Source organism: Patella vulgata, chromosome 7 (genome assembly GCF_932274485.2).
Source record: "Patella vulgata chromosome 7, xgPatVulg1.2, whole genome shotgun sequence".
NCBI classification, from domain to species: Eukaryota; Metazoa; Mollusca; class Gastropoda; family Patellidae; genus Patella; species Patella vulgata.
In genome coordinates, this window is record NC_065885.2 from 35,774,852 (window position 1) to 35,790,599 (window position 15,748).

The window sequence follows — 15,748 nt, forward strand, 5'->3', positions numbered from 1 at the left end:
ATAGGAGGTCGATCGTCAAATGAACATGAATTGTAGGCTATGTTCATCGCGAAATGACATAGTTTCTCTTAAATGAATATATTGTTAACATGCTTAAAATACCCGGATGCAATAGACTTCGTGTAAAAAATTCTGGGTACACACTGTTAACCACCCATAGATGTTTTTATGACAATAATTCAATTCATATACTTTATTCAGCTCGACGTAAAACTTCAAAAATATATAGAAACAGTTGGTTTAACTTGAATGTAGATATTATACATGTATGTACCTTTCGGATGAATCATATTATTAAAATATCTTATTTCATAGAGTTGTACGTAGGTTTTCCTTTTAGCCTTTAAATTTTCTTGTTTCACTTGACTAAACAAAACATTTTGTAGGAATGTATGCTTTAATAGATTGAACAAAAAGCCGATAAATGTTGAGATGTGTGGAACATGCTCGAGGCAATTTGTAACAAATTTCAGACACGCTATATCTTTGATACTGGTTGAGCATCAGAACAACTTCATTCTTTTCATTGGAAATGGGGCGCAAATGCCCAAAGGAGTCGGACAAACTCAAAACTAACTGCGTTCCTTCACTGGGCCCCTTCAATGTCTGTCTACCTGTGGAATAACATGTGTTTGTGTGTTAAATTTGTGCGGTTTATATATTCGACAAATTAATATTATTATTTACACATAGGCGGGGAGTGATAACGTCTTACCTCAAACACACAGAAAGTTTCGGGGAGCGATATCTCGTATCACTTGACATTGATGAAACATATGCCACAAACACATGTCGCGCATAGAGCAGAGTGGCGCTAGACACCTTTTATTTAAATTACACTGATTTTAAGTTACACTAATTTTAAATGTTTTATCCATCAGTCAATTTAAATGAATTTCAATTTTCGAAAGATTGATGATACAATTAATGACACACAATTCGGAATGGCTCAAGGCCATAAAATCGTGGAATTTCAGGCGCTTATTTTTCCGGCTAGAAGGCAAAATGGTTTTATCTCATAAATTATTATTTATATTTTTATTTTTCACTTTAGCCTACTAGCCTGCACAAAAAATCTGATTTTTAAAAGCGTATGCAAGTTAAAATATTTAATAGCGCTTTTATCTGATGTATCTTTCATTTCATTTTCTTATTAATTAGGCTATAATATAACAATAATGTACGCTTTGTGTTGTATAATAACAATAATAGTACGTTTAGCTATACTTTTCGTTTAAAAAATGTATGTTTTATCTCCTATAGACTCTTTTTCGCGGAATTCTATGACATATCTATCCACATCCCTGTCGGGGCAGGCAACTTTGACACAACAGTATGATAGAACATAAAATAGATAGTGAGTAGGTACAATTACTTGGGACCCAAGATGGCGTCTTTGTACACTTGACGTCATATTTTCATGACATCATATGAAATTTCTGGCTTCACATTTGTCGCAACTTTATCTATACACGGCTTTGGGGCAGTGATCATAATGACGTATGACGTAGATGGATCGCTGCGTGCAGTTTGTGCGGAAAAGTTGATCGCCCAAGTAGCGTTACAGCGGTAGATCTTTTCATCAAAATGATTTATGTTTCTTGGTCACATCAAAGTTTCAAATTTTGCTCTGAAAAACGAATTCTTAATTTCCACAGTCGGGATTCTTCGTTTTTTTACGTACGTACAATTAACGATTGAATTTAACCTTTTTACGCGTGCGCAACCCTGAGAGAGAGAGAGAGAGAGAGAGAGAGAGGTTGTCTGTATTTATCAGTTACCTTGACCTGATTTTTTTTTTAACATTTACATGCAATAGACAGTTAAAACTTTCTAATAAGGGGAATTTCGTGGTTTACAAACGCAATATGTAGAGAGTGCTTGCCGTACTCATAATGTTAAATATCCTTTATGATAATCCTATTTTGTTTCAAATAATTATCACAAATATAAAAATCATACACATCAAAAACAGAGCACACGAAAGCATTTTCAAATCGGTTCCCCAGCAGTGGTCCAAATGTCAATCATTACATCCGGAATTCCGTATAATAATCTACTTAGAAGTCAAAAATGCGACTCCTGCACATTGCGCTCTAAACTGTGTTATAAATTATAGAATAAACCGTAAATCAATTGAACCCATTTCAAGGTGGAACTGCATGCTTTTTGATATGGTTGGGCTATTTGAGGCGTCAGATAATCTAAAAATAGAAGTTTATACGTGACAATGTGTCTCGAAAATTTCTTTGATCTGTTATATGACGGGAAAATTCTGTTATTAAAAAACAACCGGCATGAAAATGACTACATAATAAATTGGAAGTTCTTCAATAATGATCTTTTAGTGAAATGTTAGATTAATTAAGTTTAAATATATCCTTTGAGTTTGAATTAACACTAAATGGTTGTGTTGTGTCGTTGTGTCGTATGTTTGAATCTGGAAATTTCTATTTTATACTATAGCTATTGTTCTTGAAAGTAAGACGCACAATTTACGCATCGTGTCGCGTTTTCATATTTTTAATAATTATGAAACTTGAAACAGTCAATTTTAATTTTATTTTAATCATACACGTCTGGTTAATCGAGACTAGGTAAAATACATTTCGTTCAATTAATTTCCAGTCTCAATTTGTTTTCTGCATATTTAGAGCTAGGAACAATGTAACTTCTAAACTAACTAAAGCGACAACTAACAACAGAGTTTTACGGTTAAATAAAAGTAACTTTCACAGTCTTGCAGTGTCGGTACGTTGCCGCGTGAGTGGGTTTAAAAGATAGAAAAAGGGCGAAACTCAGTGGCGGCGCAATCCGTCGGTGGTCGGAGGGGCAAAGCTGGGTCAAAGTCCAAGGTTAAGGAGGCAAAGGCACGAGCGTCAACTAGGGGGGGGGGGGGGGCTCCCCCAGAAAATTTCGAAAACCAGGTTGCCGGAAATGGAGCCTGGCAGTATTTCAGGCACTGATCGTTGATTTAAAGTGTCAAACGAACGGACTTGCGAACCTCGACGAAGCCCACTCACGAGCGTCAAAGTAGGGAGTCCTTATGGAGGGTATGGGGGACCTCCACCTTAAAATATTGAAAAATAGACTGCCGGAAATGCTGTCTGACAGTATTCAGTCAGGCACCGATCGTCGAGATAAATAGATCTGATCAGATACTGTCCGTCGCCTTGTCACTAGTTTATCCGACTATAGAACAAAATGTCTAACGGACGTCCTTGCGAACCTCAACGAATTCCCCTTATGAGCGTCGAAGTAGCGAGTCCTTGTGGCGGCTATTTTGAAAAACTGACTGTCGGAAATGCTCTACAACATGCAAGTCTATGACTGAGTGGAGATGTGGGATTTATTCACCGTAGAAGGTATTGATTACCGAAACGTACCACAAATACTTTTTTTACTTTCTTAAATTATTGGGGGGGGGGGGCAAACAGAGGGTAGACCCGATTTATGGGAGGGGGACCCTTGCCCCCCCTTCCCTTGGCGCCGCGACTGGCGAATCTACATGAGTTGACTCTGAACCGAGAAACGTTACAATATATACGTCATTGGTTACAATCAACTAACTTAGAAATTAAATCGCCGAGTTTTAGCCAAAATTTTAATCTAGTTCGTAACTTCTACATGGCTTCAGTGATAAATAAGTGAATGAATATTGTCACGTGAATGTCTATTTTGGGCGACTGTTTGCTGCCTACAGTGCACGAGCGAGCCCGTGAGAACACTTTTCTCATAAACGCTGTTTTGATCCGTGTGACAACATGCTGCTAAAACAGGCCAGTTTATATAGTACAAATAATTGAGGCTGTGGGTCACTTATCTGTGTAAGACCTGTACAAGTTGATGATTTCCATTTATTGTTGTACATAGTATAGTTCCGTTAGAAGTGTACACACTTTTGTCAACGATTTTGCATGGCCTGGATACAAGTCAGGAAGAAAAAGTCGTTCACAACGGAACTGACGTCATCATTACCAGGAAAATGACGACCGACTAGTTCTTTTTTTCATTTTTGGAAACGGGTTTCATCCATGGTTACAAATCTGGCCAAAAATTTATCAGCATCTGTTTGCAAACGGTGTAGATAGTCACGGGACGTCATGAATCTGACACATTTCTGATCCACAGTCAAGAGTGTTGGCACCCATCTTGCAGAAACATTTGTCATTCTTAACTCGTTGACGATAATGTGCTCAACCCCATCAACCCTCTCATGAGAGTTACCTACAACACTGGCAATATGTTGAGTAGCCAATCGTCGACAAGCCATCTCCATGTCATGAACCCGGGCAACGTTTTCTTGGATGGTTGCTGTTAATGGCTTTCCAGGACTCGGGTCATCGTCAAGGCTCTCACGGACACGCTTTAATTCCACAGACCACTTAAATACTGTGTAAAATAAAGGGACATCACCCCTAAAGTGAAGACCATCAGGCCCGTAACTAGGGGGTGGGCGGCAGGGGGGGGGGGCAAAGCCACCTCTGCAGAAAGTCCCCCCCTCCCGGTGAAAATATTGTCGACCATAGATATACATTGTCCGTCGTCAATTTTACAGCACCCCTGAGAACATCCCCCACCTCTTCGTTGCTCTGAGCTAGTTACGGACCCGGAGACCATGTTGGCATATATCTATGTTAGGGTTAGTCCTTTCACTTGTAAGTACTTGATGACTGGTCTATAACCAGTTTTGTCCATTTCTGGTGATTTCAATGGGTAGGTTCACAAGATGGTCTGATACCAAGACAATAATAACATAACAGTTGCAGTTCTTACGTCTATGATTCATTCTATTATTGTTCTTGTTGGTGGCAAAGGTTTGTTTCAACCCAATTGATCTATCCTTTTCAGGCTTAGAACTTTTCAGTCAACTCTTGCATATCTTAATAACTCATTAAAGTGACTCCAGCTTTTAGCAATACCTGAAATTATGCTTGAGATACTAATGGTTGCAACTATGAAGCAAGTGTTATCAATTATCACTGCGCGAGGTAAACAAAACTCTTGCAGTGATGCATGAACCTATAGGCCTACTATTCGAGAATTTTGAAAAACATCTTTTGTTTTATCACACCTTTTACATACATGTTTAAGTGTGGCAGCGAAAAGCTGAAAATCAACAGGGTTCATTTCCTCTTGACCTCAATGCTTACCAAGAGCGGATCCATTGACCATGGATAGAGAGAGAGAGAGAGAGAGAGAGAGAGGGAGGGAGGTTTAACCTCACTTGACACAAACGATGTCATTTCAGGACTAACCAGGGTACAATATTATTATTCCAATAATTAGTTTGTGCGGAAATTAGAGGCAATCGCTTACGGATAAGATAAAAATATTATTAGTTTAAATATATTTTATTGCAAATGAATTACAAAAATTATTTATCTATCTATCTATACTAATATTTGTGACTGTCGTTTGTCTGTCTGTTTGTCTGTCTGTCTGTTCGGGGTTGGCGGCTACACTAGGTCTGCCCCGAGTCTGAAATTTGGGGTATAGGGTTAGCTCGGACCGGGGAGTAACATAGGCCAGGTGGCGTTAGTCTACCACTTCCGGTTTCGGGGTTATGACCCCCGAGCGAAGCCGGGCATTCTGTTAGTTGATCATAAAACAGATATCTGGGGTTGCCTGTAATTTCTATTTGGTTATTTCGGATCAGCTGGAATACCTGAAGGAACAAACATAATCAAAGCAGAAATTAGTAGTTCTTTGGCACGTAAGGCAAAAATATGATCTTTGTATACAAGAAATTTAGTCCAGAATTTGCTTTTGCTTTGTGTCATCAGAAGTTGGTTCAATACTGCAGCTATAGGGTGCCACAATGTGGGCACAATGTAGGAAATAATAACAAAACTCACAGAACAATAGGACGTTATACCCCAGTTCATTTCATTCAGATGTCTGTATCAATAAGTCTTTAAATCTCGATATCATCTTTACTTTAAAAAATCAGGTCCATTATAATTAAAATATATTTTCTTTTGCAATAACGGCAATTATTTTGAGTGCTACTCACCGACAAGAGCGTCCGTTTGTCAAAGGCCTAATTGCAAAACCGTACCGACAAGCTGAGATATGCTATAATAATAATAATAATAATAATAATATTTATTCAGTATGGAGATCTTACGATCTATAGATACAAATAACATTAGAACATATACATGTATACATAGTGATAAATTTTCAGGTAATTATACAGAATTTAGTATATAATATATTGATGGATAGTTTTTAATATGATAAATTGTTTAATAAATTGGTTTTGAGGTAAACATATAATGCAATATAATAATATTGAACAATGATAAATTATTATTCTATTTACAATATACAGCTTGCTTATTATTTTAATAATATCTGATTTATCAAACACAGCCTACAGTTTCACTATGTAAAATTAAATTGTCTAATATGCATAGCTTTATTTAGATAACAGGATAACGAAACAAGTGTATTTATATCGTAACTGTTACATAGCTGATGGTATATAAATTGATCGTAAATGATTATAATGGTTACACTCAAGAATAAGATGAAACAAGTCTTCGATAATACTACAGTTACATAATGTACAAATAGGACTATTGCTTTGGTTACGTCTAAACAGGTTGTAGGCTAATGGAAACAAATTAAGACGTAATTTTGTAATATTTCTTTTAACGTTTTGATTTATGTTAGCTGTCAAGTATAATTCTTGGCTTAGATTAGTTTTATATATACAATAATCGTTTAGACTTTCACTGTTTTGAATTCTGGTTGACCATTCCTGTATGTTAATATCAATTAATCTTTGTTTCAAAATTTCTAGAAAGATCTTATGATCACCAACTTCATCCATGAACCAAACATATGCGAAACCGATTGAGCTCAATAGTAGCCTAATCCTAGTTGCCCAGGTTACCCTACCTGCAGTGTCGAGCTTCCTTAACATCATATATACCTGTTTGGGATAGGAGTCTACAAAACCTGAATATTAATAGCAATAGAACAACATTAATGATACCTATGGCAATAAAAGTGTTGTATTTCTGTGTTAAATAAGCCATTCAACAGCCTCTTCTTGAAATGCTTGAAAATAAAAGGTCTCGGGATTTGTGAAATTTCGTGAATTGAACACTTGATTCTTATTAGGATACCGTTTTGTCCAACGAGAATTCGTCAATACAATTGCTCCTTGCGGTATGTTATTTCCATATTTGGATTCCCAAACCTCTATATACGAAATCTGTACCGTATAATTGTGGTCAGCTGTCGCCTTATGATGTAACGTCAAAATAATACCGGGGCCGACTAGTCTTTCAACTGGAATCTCGTGGGTTCGTCACGTACCTTTTAAAAATGAGCCGGTGCATCTAAATATCTTCCACCATGTTCTGCAGTTGAAAAATAATTATCCTCATACATAAAAATAAACAATTAACTTTAATCTGTTAGAGCAAAATCTGTTGTATAACAATATTCACATAATAAACTAAAATTTAAGAGTCTAATCCACCAGCTAGAAACTTTCTATCTTTGGCGACTTGGCTTTAAATCATAGATGAGAACGAATATGACAATGTAACCTCGCTGGTCTTTCGCCCCATCCTAACGACTAGGAACGCCTTTCTTTTACAACCGGACAAGGGTCGCATGTAACAAGTGGGAACATGGCTTCTCGAAAGACGCCGGTATTCTGGTTATGACTACCATCTGTGTGGTCCTCTGCATAAAATAATTGTGTTTTGTGGAACACAAAGGAATCGTAACATACCAAAATTTGTAATACTATAGGTCCTATATACCGTAGAGGTTGTTTAAGTTCTGTAAAAGATGCTCTGGTATATAATGTATTGAAGGCGTTAGCTAGAACCAGTGACAACGAGAACTAGGCTAACAAGGATATGTCTGGTAAATTAAAATAGGGCAATGGCATCATAGTCTGGTAATCGAAATATGGCACTCCCATGCGTGTTGAAATTCAGGGTAGCTTCTGCGCATCTGACCAATCAGATAAAGTAAGTAGTTGGCCTTTTTCCGGGGTTCAGTACATGACTCATGCACGTATCCTCTATATAAAGAACGTGCGGGGTTTAAGATTCTTTAGACATCATTTCGTATTCTCAGAAGGACGTTCCCACAGCCTCCTATGCTGAGAGGCTGGGAAACACCGCCACATGACACAAGCTAGGGGATAGAGAACTTATATTTAGCTTATATTTGATGTCATAGCTGTGTGTGTAGTTTCCTGTTGTATTATGGCTGTTAAACATACATTATGCAAGAGCTAAATCTGCCTATTGCAGGTCTTTCTTTAGACCTGAAATGTTATCTAAATTATTAATTAGACATCAATTAACTTATCCAGACCATAATCAACTCTAGATGGCATCGCTAGCCTGCGATCTTAAGTGGATTGTGATCCGATTTACTGCATAACTTTCCTTCTCGATTATGCTGTTTAACGTACTGACTTTAGTAATGATGACCGAGGCTAGGCAGAGATTTTATTCGCTTAGTTCTCGGTTCATAGTGGATCAATTTAAATGAAATTTTCAGAAAATTGCCTTTACGTTATCTAGTTTTTAATTATTATAGTGAAAACTGCCAACTCGTTATCGAATCTCCCGTAATGTATCTTTAAAAGATATTAAAACATAGTTAACCAACAAAGTGTTCCAGAATTAATTGATCATATACACAACGTGAAGTCAAAGTTAGTGCCGAATCTGTAACCAGAATAGTCACATCTGTCCCCGTAGTGTCACACATTATGCACACTACTTACCAATAATTGTCAACCTCTTGTCTGTTAAGAATGGTAAATTTAAAATCCGGGTTCCCTGGTGGATGTATTCAGAGTAAATGTTAGGTCGACAATTTGTGTATTTTCTCCATGGTAGTAGATAATCATGCAAAGTTCTAGAAAGACCAATAGTAGAAAAGATGCTGCCTCCGACTCAATCATTTTCTAATAATCTAAAGAAAGATTAATTCACATCATTATTAATAGATATGATGTCCGCCTCCCAAGACCTTTTATACGCGGTGTCATATAGAAGCGATTGTTATATTGGTCTATTGGGCACAATGTCCTGTTTATGGTGAGAATGTTTGAACATCTAACTTTCTAAGGCATCTAGCACTCGTAGCATAACCTAGTCATAATGCAGTGTCACTATGACCCCCCCCCCCCCCGAAACCCCACCCCAACCACGTCCTCCTGATTTAGAAACAGGGTAATTGCGCTCTAAGCTCTCGGCCAATCAAATTGTTTTTCTCTACTTAGCCTGTAAAGAATGAAATACGCATCTAGACCAAGTTTGAACATTCTACGCCAAGTAGAAGCAGCCTAAACAGAAAATACTTATCATCGAACTCAGTCAAATCATAACCATAATGAACGATAAAAGATAAAAGCCAAGACCGATTGCAGTTTTCGTCATAGGTCACGAGATGTAAATAGGGTTAGGAAACGTGATTGTTGGCGAGATTGTGGGATAGGGTTAGGGTTAGCCCCTAGCCCTCACCCTCATTCTTATCATAACTTTAAACCTATTTACATCTCGAAACCCATAATGAACATCTAAATCCGGATTAAACATTCTACCTCAATTAGAATAGAGTAATTATATTCTGAAAGGTGTGGTAGACACACGGTCGGGTAGTAGAAATATAAATCATCGAACTCTGTCAAAATATTCACCTAACAGAAGATTTGGAAATTTTCCTGACAAGAGATTATTCATGCATTTATTCTTGTACACTGATCGAGGGTCGTGTTGTCGTTAGGGTGGGCTGAAAAAACGAGGACCCGCTTACACCTTGATTTGCGCGTAAAATAACTCTTGACGGTTGGAATTCAATTGCTCTCCCGACAAAATGTTCCCCAAAGCACAATTCATGGAGTACGCCCGTCTTCATTAGCCTTGTTGGAGTAGAAAAATAAAATGTAAACCCAAATTTCATTAACATCTACAAGTTCTAGCAGCTTGTTGGTTGACAAGGAGTATTATGAATTATCAATATATGTGACCAGTTGGTTATTATATTTCTCGTACCGTAATACGGTGTAAGTAATATTAAATAAGTAATGTTGTTGACCATGAACAGTCGCTGATATTCTACCACTTGCACTTTTAGCGGACCGTAGCATTCGTGAATCACAACCTCAAAACTGAACAAATAATATCATATATTTTCTGAAAATAAGGGTTGATTAGTGTTATTTATTCAATTTCCTCCACACCTAACTAAAGTTCAATATTTAATCCTACCTGACACAAAACAGAAGACGTGAATTAACTCTATTGTGAGTGTGTTTTGGTTGGCGCATTCATAATGCATCATAACTATTAATCAACTGCCACATTGGTGGAAAACACCGCTTGATTAATTTAAGACGTTTCTATATCACAGTCTTTTATATTTCAGATGTTAATCAAGGATAAAACACTCACGTGTAAGTTTCATTCATCATTTAAAGCGAGAAAGAAATCGGGTTTGACGTCCCACTGTTTTGCACCAACTTGGCTAATTGAGACAGGCAAACGCCATACAATGTGATATGTGGGAAATCTTGCTCGCAAAGTGGCACTACGGCCCACTCTTATTTCGAATTCTAACTGCCAAAGGTTCTTTTACGAGTGACTCTTCTGTGACAGACCGTCCGTCCTGCACCACTGCCAAAGGTAACCCCGCTGGAAATTCCGTTGAACTGTTTCCTCCAACTTTAACTGGTTAGTGAGCCAGTGTTTTACTCCACCATGACTCCACATCATTTAAAGAAATTAAAAGTTAACAAAAGTTTTAAAGTCCCCTATATCGTTTATACCACATTACTGAGTGGAGACCTAATAAAGTTATTTATACTTCTATACGGAAGTTACAATTATAATACTGCTTCGGATAATGTGATCAACGTGTATTCAGTATTTTGGTAAAATGATAACTTTTTTTTTCAAAACTAGCACGAGGTGACAATATGAACAAGGAACCGAACAAGACGCCATATCAAAAATTAAAGTCGTCAATCGATTCACAATGTTGTCCGATTAAGTTTCAACTCGATCGTACTCGAATTGGCGAATCCTTGGACTTTTTTGAAGGGCGTCGCCACAAGAAAAAAAGACTACCAAGCGTATGCAACCAGTTCCTAGTTCAAAGAGTAAAGTCGTTCGTATCGAAATAGCTGGGTAATCGTCCTTCGATGTGCAACTTTTCTTGGACATGTACCACCGCATAACCGGTGGCACTTTTTTTAAAGTGCTGATTACAATCTATTCAATGGAGCAATCTGCACTCAACATGGAGTATGTGTTATATAACTTTTCAAGATCATCGAAGAATCGATTTTGGGCGGATAAATAAATAAATGTGCCAATTGATATGTGTGTATCTGACACATATTAGATCAGAACTCGTCTGCAAGGCCCTTTCACAATTTTCTTGGAAACGAGGGGAGTTCGGGGTGGGGGTTAATTCCGAAACGAGTGGTCACGGAAAGTTGAATATCGATAGGGTTCGTCATATCATGACCTCAATGCGTCACATCTCGTTCACAAGAGTTTCAAAAATGGAGGGTATGTGTGTATGTTTAACCCCGGAACGTGGAATATGCACAGGGTTCACAGGGTTCCTACTCCCTCCCATGACCCCAGTGCCCCACGCCAAATTTGAAACTATGGCCCCTATATATGGGACATAACTCTGCAACGGTAGGTCGCGGAACGCTTAATATCGATATCGGTTGTCCACTCGTGGCCCTGATGTTTCACACCAAATTCGAAAACATCTGTCAACAACGAACATTTAACGCCCTTAACGGTGATATGAGAGTTAAATCTTTCCTTTGGCTTCAAATGCTATATAAATTATTAAATTAGGGATTTATTCACATGACAAGCCCTTAATCAACTCTCTAGGACATCGGATGTCCCTGATTTTAAACGACTAAAAACTAATCGCCATTTAATTTAAAAAATAGATAATTGAGGCTTTGTTTATTATCGTAGAATGGTACATAACATTTGAGATTATATTGTCAAAGCTTCAAAGACTTATTAGTTCGCTCAGAATAAAGTAATTTGACTGAATTTTTCAATACATTCATTTTTTAACTTTAACATACACACATGTAGCAATGATGGTCAGCTCTTTAACTAAATCTTACATAATGCATCATTAAGGTTAAAACTTGCACTCAATTTCTCAACTGATATTTGAATAACTGTTCATTTGCTTCTTACAAAGTGAGAAATTAGTGTAATAAAATTGGGACTTTGTCAATGAACAGAATGATAAACATACTGTTAGACATCTTGTTTTGAAGACAGCAAATGAAAAGTAAGGGATTATTTTATATGTCATCTGAATTTTAAATCATTTTCTACTGATGTAACATTGCCATTTATACTGTCTTTGACACATCAGCCAGCTGCTGAAGAATAACCCATTTCTATCCATTGAGGCTAAAGGTGTCATTTAAGTTAAGTTTTAATTGGCTAAATTATTATCTAAAGAACACATTTCAGCCCCTGTTTTAGTTAAATGTTAATAAGTAAAATAATTGTTGTCCTTCTGGTGCACAATGGCTCTATTAAGAAGAAAAGTATCCAATTAGTATTCGAGCTAGTATCCAAAGATAAAGAATGAGGTAAAAATGGAGAAAAGTCTTATAATATTGATACAGCCAATGACGTTCGCTGATGATGCATCGGCGTCATATGTTGCAATAATACGAACTGGTCCGCCACTACCATCAAATAACTTGATTATTCCAATAAATATAGTTGCACCCTTTTCAGGAATGCTATCCAAATATCCGATATTTTCGAGACCAGGAACGTTATGTTTTCCTAGTACCTGATGAACTGGAAATGTTTTGGATTGGCCATAATCGACGGATGGAGTATCCACACCCACCATGCTTATATTTCTGTTGGTAATAAGCCATTCAACAGTTCCTTCATGAAATGCCGGGAAATGGAAATATGTCGGGTTCGATATATTCAGAGTACCGAAAACCTCTTTTTTGATTGGATATCTTTTCGCCCAACCAGAATTCATCAATACAATTGCTCCTTGCGGTATATTTCCATATTTGGATTCCCAAGCCTGTAAATCAGAAATCTGTACCCTATAATCGTGGTCAGCTGTCGCCTTTGATGTGACGTCAATAATAACACCAGGACCAATAAGTCTTTCAACTGGAATCTCGTGTGTTCGCCATTTACCTTTATAAAAATGAGCCGGTGCATCTAAATGTGTTCCACCATGCTCGGGAGTCGAAAAATAATTACTTTCATACCTAAAAATAACGAAATGTATGTTTTAATTATATGATCTTCCCTGGATTCTCGCCAACAGTCAAATTCCTTATCCTATTAATCAAATTTAGCAATCATGTCCAGACACCTTAATGTATTTTGTGTTTTATGTGTATACTTTTACAAGCAAAGGTTTGTTAGCTATTTGCCAACTTGTCAAACATGAAGTAATGTCAAGTGTTCGGAAAAGAGTAAAAGCATGTACTGACTCGTGTATGACACCCGTCACTAAACATTTAATACGCACACATTTTCTAGTGGAGGTATGTTGTCCTTGCCCCGTCCGCCTGTCCGTCCGTCGGTTCCTTTCGATGATAATTTCATCCGATTTTAATGAAACTTAATATATGTGTTTATACCCCAAAGGGCTCCTTTCAATACTTGCACGTATCGGACCCTAACTTTCTGGATTATGGCCCCTGATTGTATGAAAAACCGCTTTTTTTTTTGCTTATTTTCTGTCCATCTCTTGCAAAATGTTCGCGTATCTTGCATGACAACGGCTTGTTATCAACGGATTCCTTGTGAAATGAGGGAACTTCTCTCTTAAGACTTACCAATAGCTACCCGATTGTCCTCTATACAGAATGGTAAAATTAAAATCGTGATTGCCTGGCCAATAGATGGTTGATGTAGTCAAAGTAAACGTCAGGTCAACCACCCGAATCTTTTCACCATGAATGGTTCTTATTATATTTACCACCATTAATATGCACAATACAATAACACCAGTGGTCTGCATCCTCTTTCGGGGTGACTGTATAAAAAGATGTTAATGAAAAATAATTCAATAACTATAACAAAAGAGATAATAGTGGGACATAGCATTTAACAGTTTGTGCGTTCCTCGTTTTGATGGCAGGGTATCTACGTCAGCTCTACTCTGACATCCGTAATCGACAATTCTAACAGGAAGGAAATATACATGTAACTCTTCGTGAATTACTTACAGTGGATAACGAAACGTAAACGCTTATGACTGAACGCTCACCCGAGGACCTCCATGACAGCAAACAGTTCAGATGAAATGAGATGGACATAAGTCATATAGGCCTATAGTGTGCAATGGAAGGAATTTTAACCGGACAGCGGAGTTCCAGCTACTCTTATTTCAAATTCCGTTGAACTTCTCGACAAACACCGGGATCGAACACAAGTTTTCCAGATTAGCGAGCCAACATCTTACTCACTGAGCCACCGTGGCGTAAAAGACAATACATATTAGGCTATTTATTTAACCTAACGCTTTCTTCATAATGTAAACCTCGACGCCTAAAGACCATAGAGATTTAGCTTACCATATGATAATATATAAACATATAATTATAGTTTACAAAGGAACCCTATGTTGCTCATATTTTGTGAGAGCTAATATTGTTTATTTACAGTCTACAACCAAACTAGTGCATATTGTACGTTTGCCGTAATATATCCCGGTTGGAGCTGACGTGCTATGAAATTCCATATCATTTCGAATCTGTATGTGGGACATAACTTACACATCAAGATTGTGACATGTTTTAAATTACTTACGTAAGGCTATTCAGTTGGTGATAATTATTTCTTGTTTGCCTGATTAGTTATAAATAACGTTAAAACCAAAATGCGTGTATTCAGGTTTCACAGGTGAAGGTCTCCAAAACGAAATTGGTAAACTGTTAAATTGAAGTGTGCTGAATCCCTGTAAATTATTACTGTTTATAGCTAACATAATCAAAATATAGGTGTAAGCCTATATGGGTTTTAGGGGAGAGGGAAAGCCTTTAAAAAACCCAATATTTAAATTTGCGTTGTCTGTTTATTGAAAACCGTTTAGTTGCCGACCAATATGCTTTTTGTGTCATGGCATTTAAAGTTATACTGCTTATCTAGCCGCAAAACTGCCCCTTCGAGTGAATAAACATTTGAACTATCTAAATATTGTTTAACCATAACCGGCCTTGCATAATACAAACGTTACTCTAAACGGTGATTTGAACACTTATTAGTTCCAATCAGAGTTCGATAATACGACTCTTTGATTTTAGTTTTAGCACTTTCAAAATATCAAAACTCTCGAATTAGTGTACATTTTAAATAAAATATTAAACGTTTTTTAAAGACTTACCTGATCTAAAATTAGGTCTGTATACATGTAGTATATGAATATATATATATATATAGATAAAGTACAAGTACTTCTTTGTTTGTTTAGTATGCACATACTAAAGTGTCCACGGGACCTCGGATTTTCGTCCATACCGACGGACTAGACACTGTTCAGCTATGCGATCGGATACTGTCAACATAGACCATTATAAGATCGTGTGATATAATTATTAGGTCAAATAAAAAAAATTACCCATGAGAGACTGATTACATTTGCAGCGACGAGCATTTCATCAGTTACCGAATATCAAACGTGACTACAGACCGGCTTGGACGTTTGGAAATGACAA

At 37.1% G+C, this 15,748-nt stretch overlaps 1 protein-coding gene across 2 annotated transcripts; it reads right to left on the bottom strand.

The window, feature by feature from the left end:
• Positions 1 to 11,840: 11,840 nt before the first annotated feature.
• On the bottom strand, positions 11,841 to 15,498 carry LOC126828057 (isatin hydrolase-like). 2 transcript variants are annotated; one of them, XM_056102404.1, is made up of 4 exons: positions 15,418 to 15,498; positions 14,844 to 14,991; positions 13,868 to 14,067; positions 11,842 to 13,291 (listed from the first exon to the last, which is right to left on the bottom strand). In XM_056102404.1, exons 3-4 carry the CDS (start codon positions 14,050 to 14,052, stop codon positions 12,613 to 12,615), a joined length of 864 nt encoding a protein of 287 aa, XP_055958379.1. In that variant the 5' UTR covers positions 14,053 to 14,067; positions 14,844 to 14,991; positions 15,418 to 15,498; the 3' UTR covers positions 11,842 to 12,612. The 2 variants fall into 2 exon arrangements, with proteins under 2 accessions (XP_055958378.1, XP_055958379.1); XM_056102403.1 differs by lacking the exon at positions 14,844 to 14,991 and having other exon boundaries at positions 11,841 to 13,291; positions 15,418 to 15,492.
• Positions 15,499 to 15,748: the final 250 nt, after the last annotated feature.

Bases quoted from the DNA above. Each gene is read 5' to 3' on its own strand.
- LOC126828057 (XM_056102403.1), bottom strand. From the start codon at position 15,444: ATGTATACAGACCTAATTTTAGATCAG. The intron at 14,068-15,417 runs GTAAGTCTTTAA...CTTTTTATACAG, and splicing joins CAGACCTAATTTTAGATCAG to TCACCCCGAAAGAGGATGCA. The intron at 13,292-13,867 runs GTAAGTCTTAAG...CGTTATTTTTAG, and splicing joins GGACAATCGGGTAGCTATTG to GTATGAAAGTAATTATTTTT.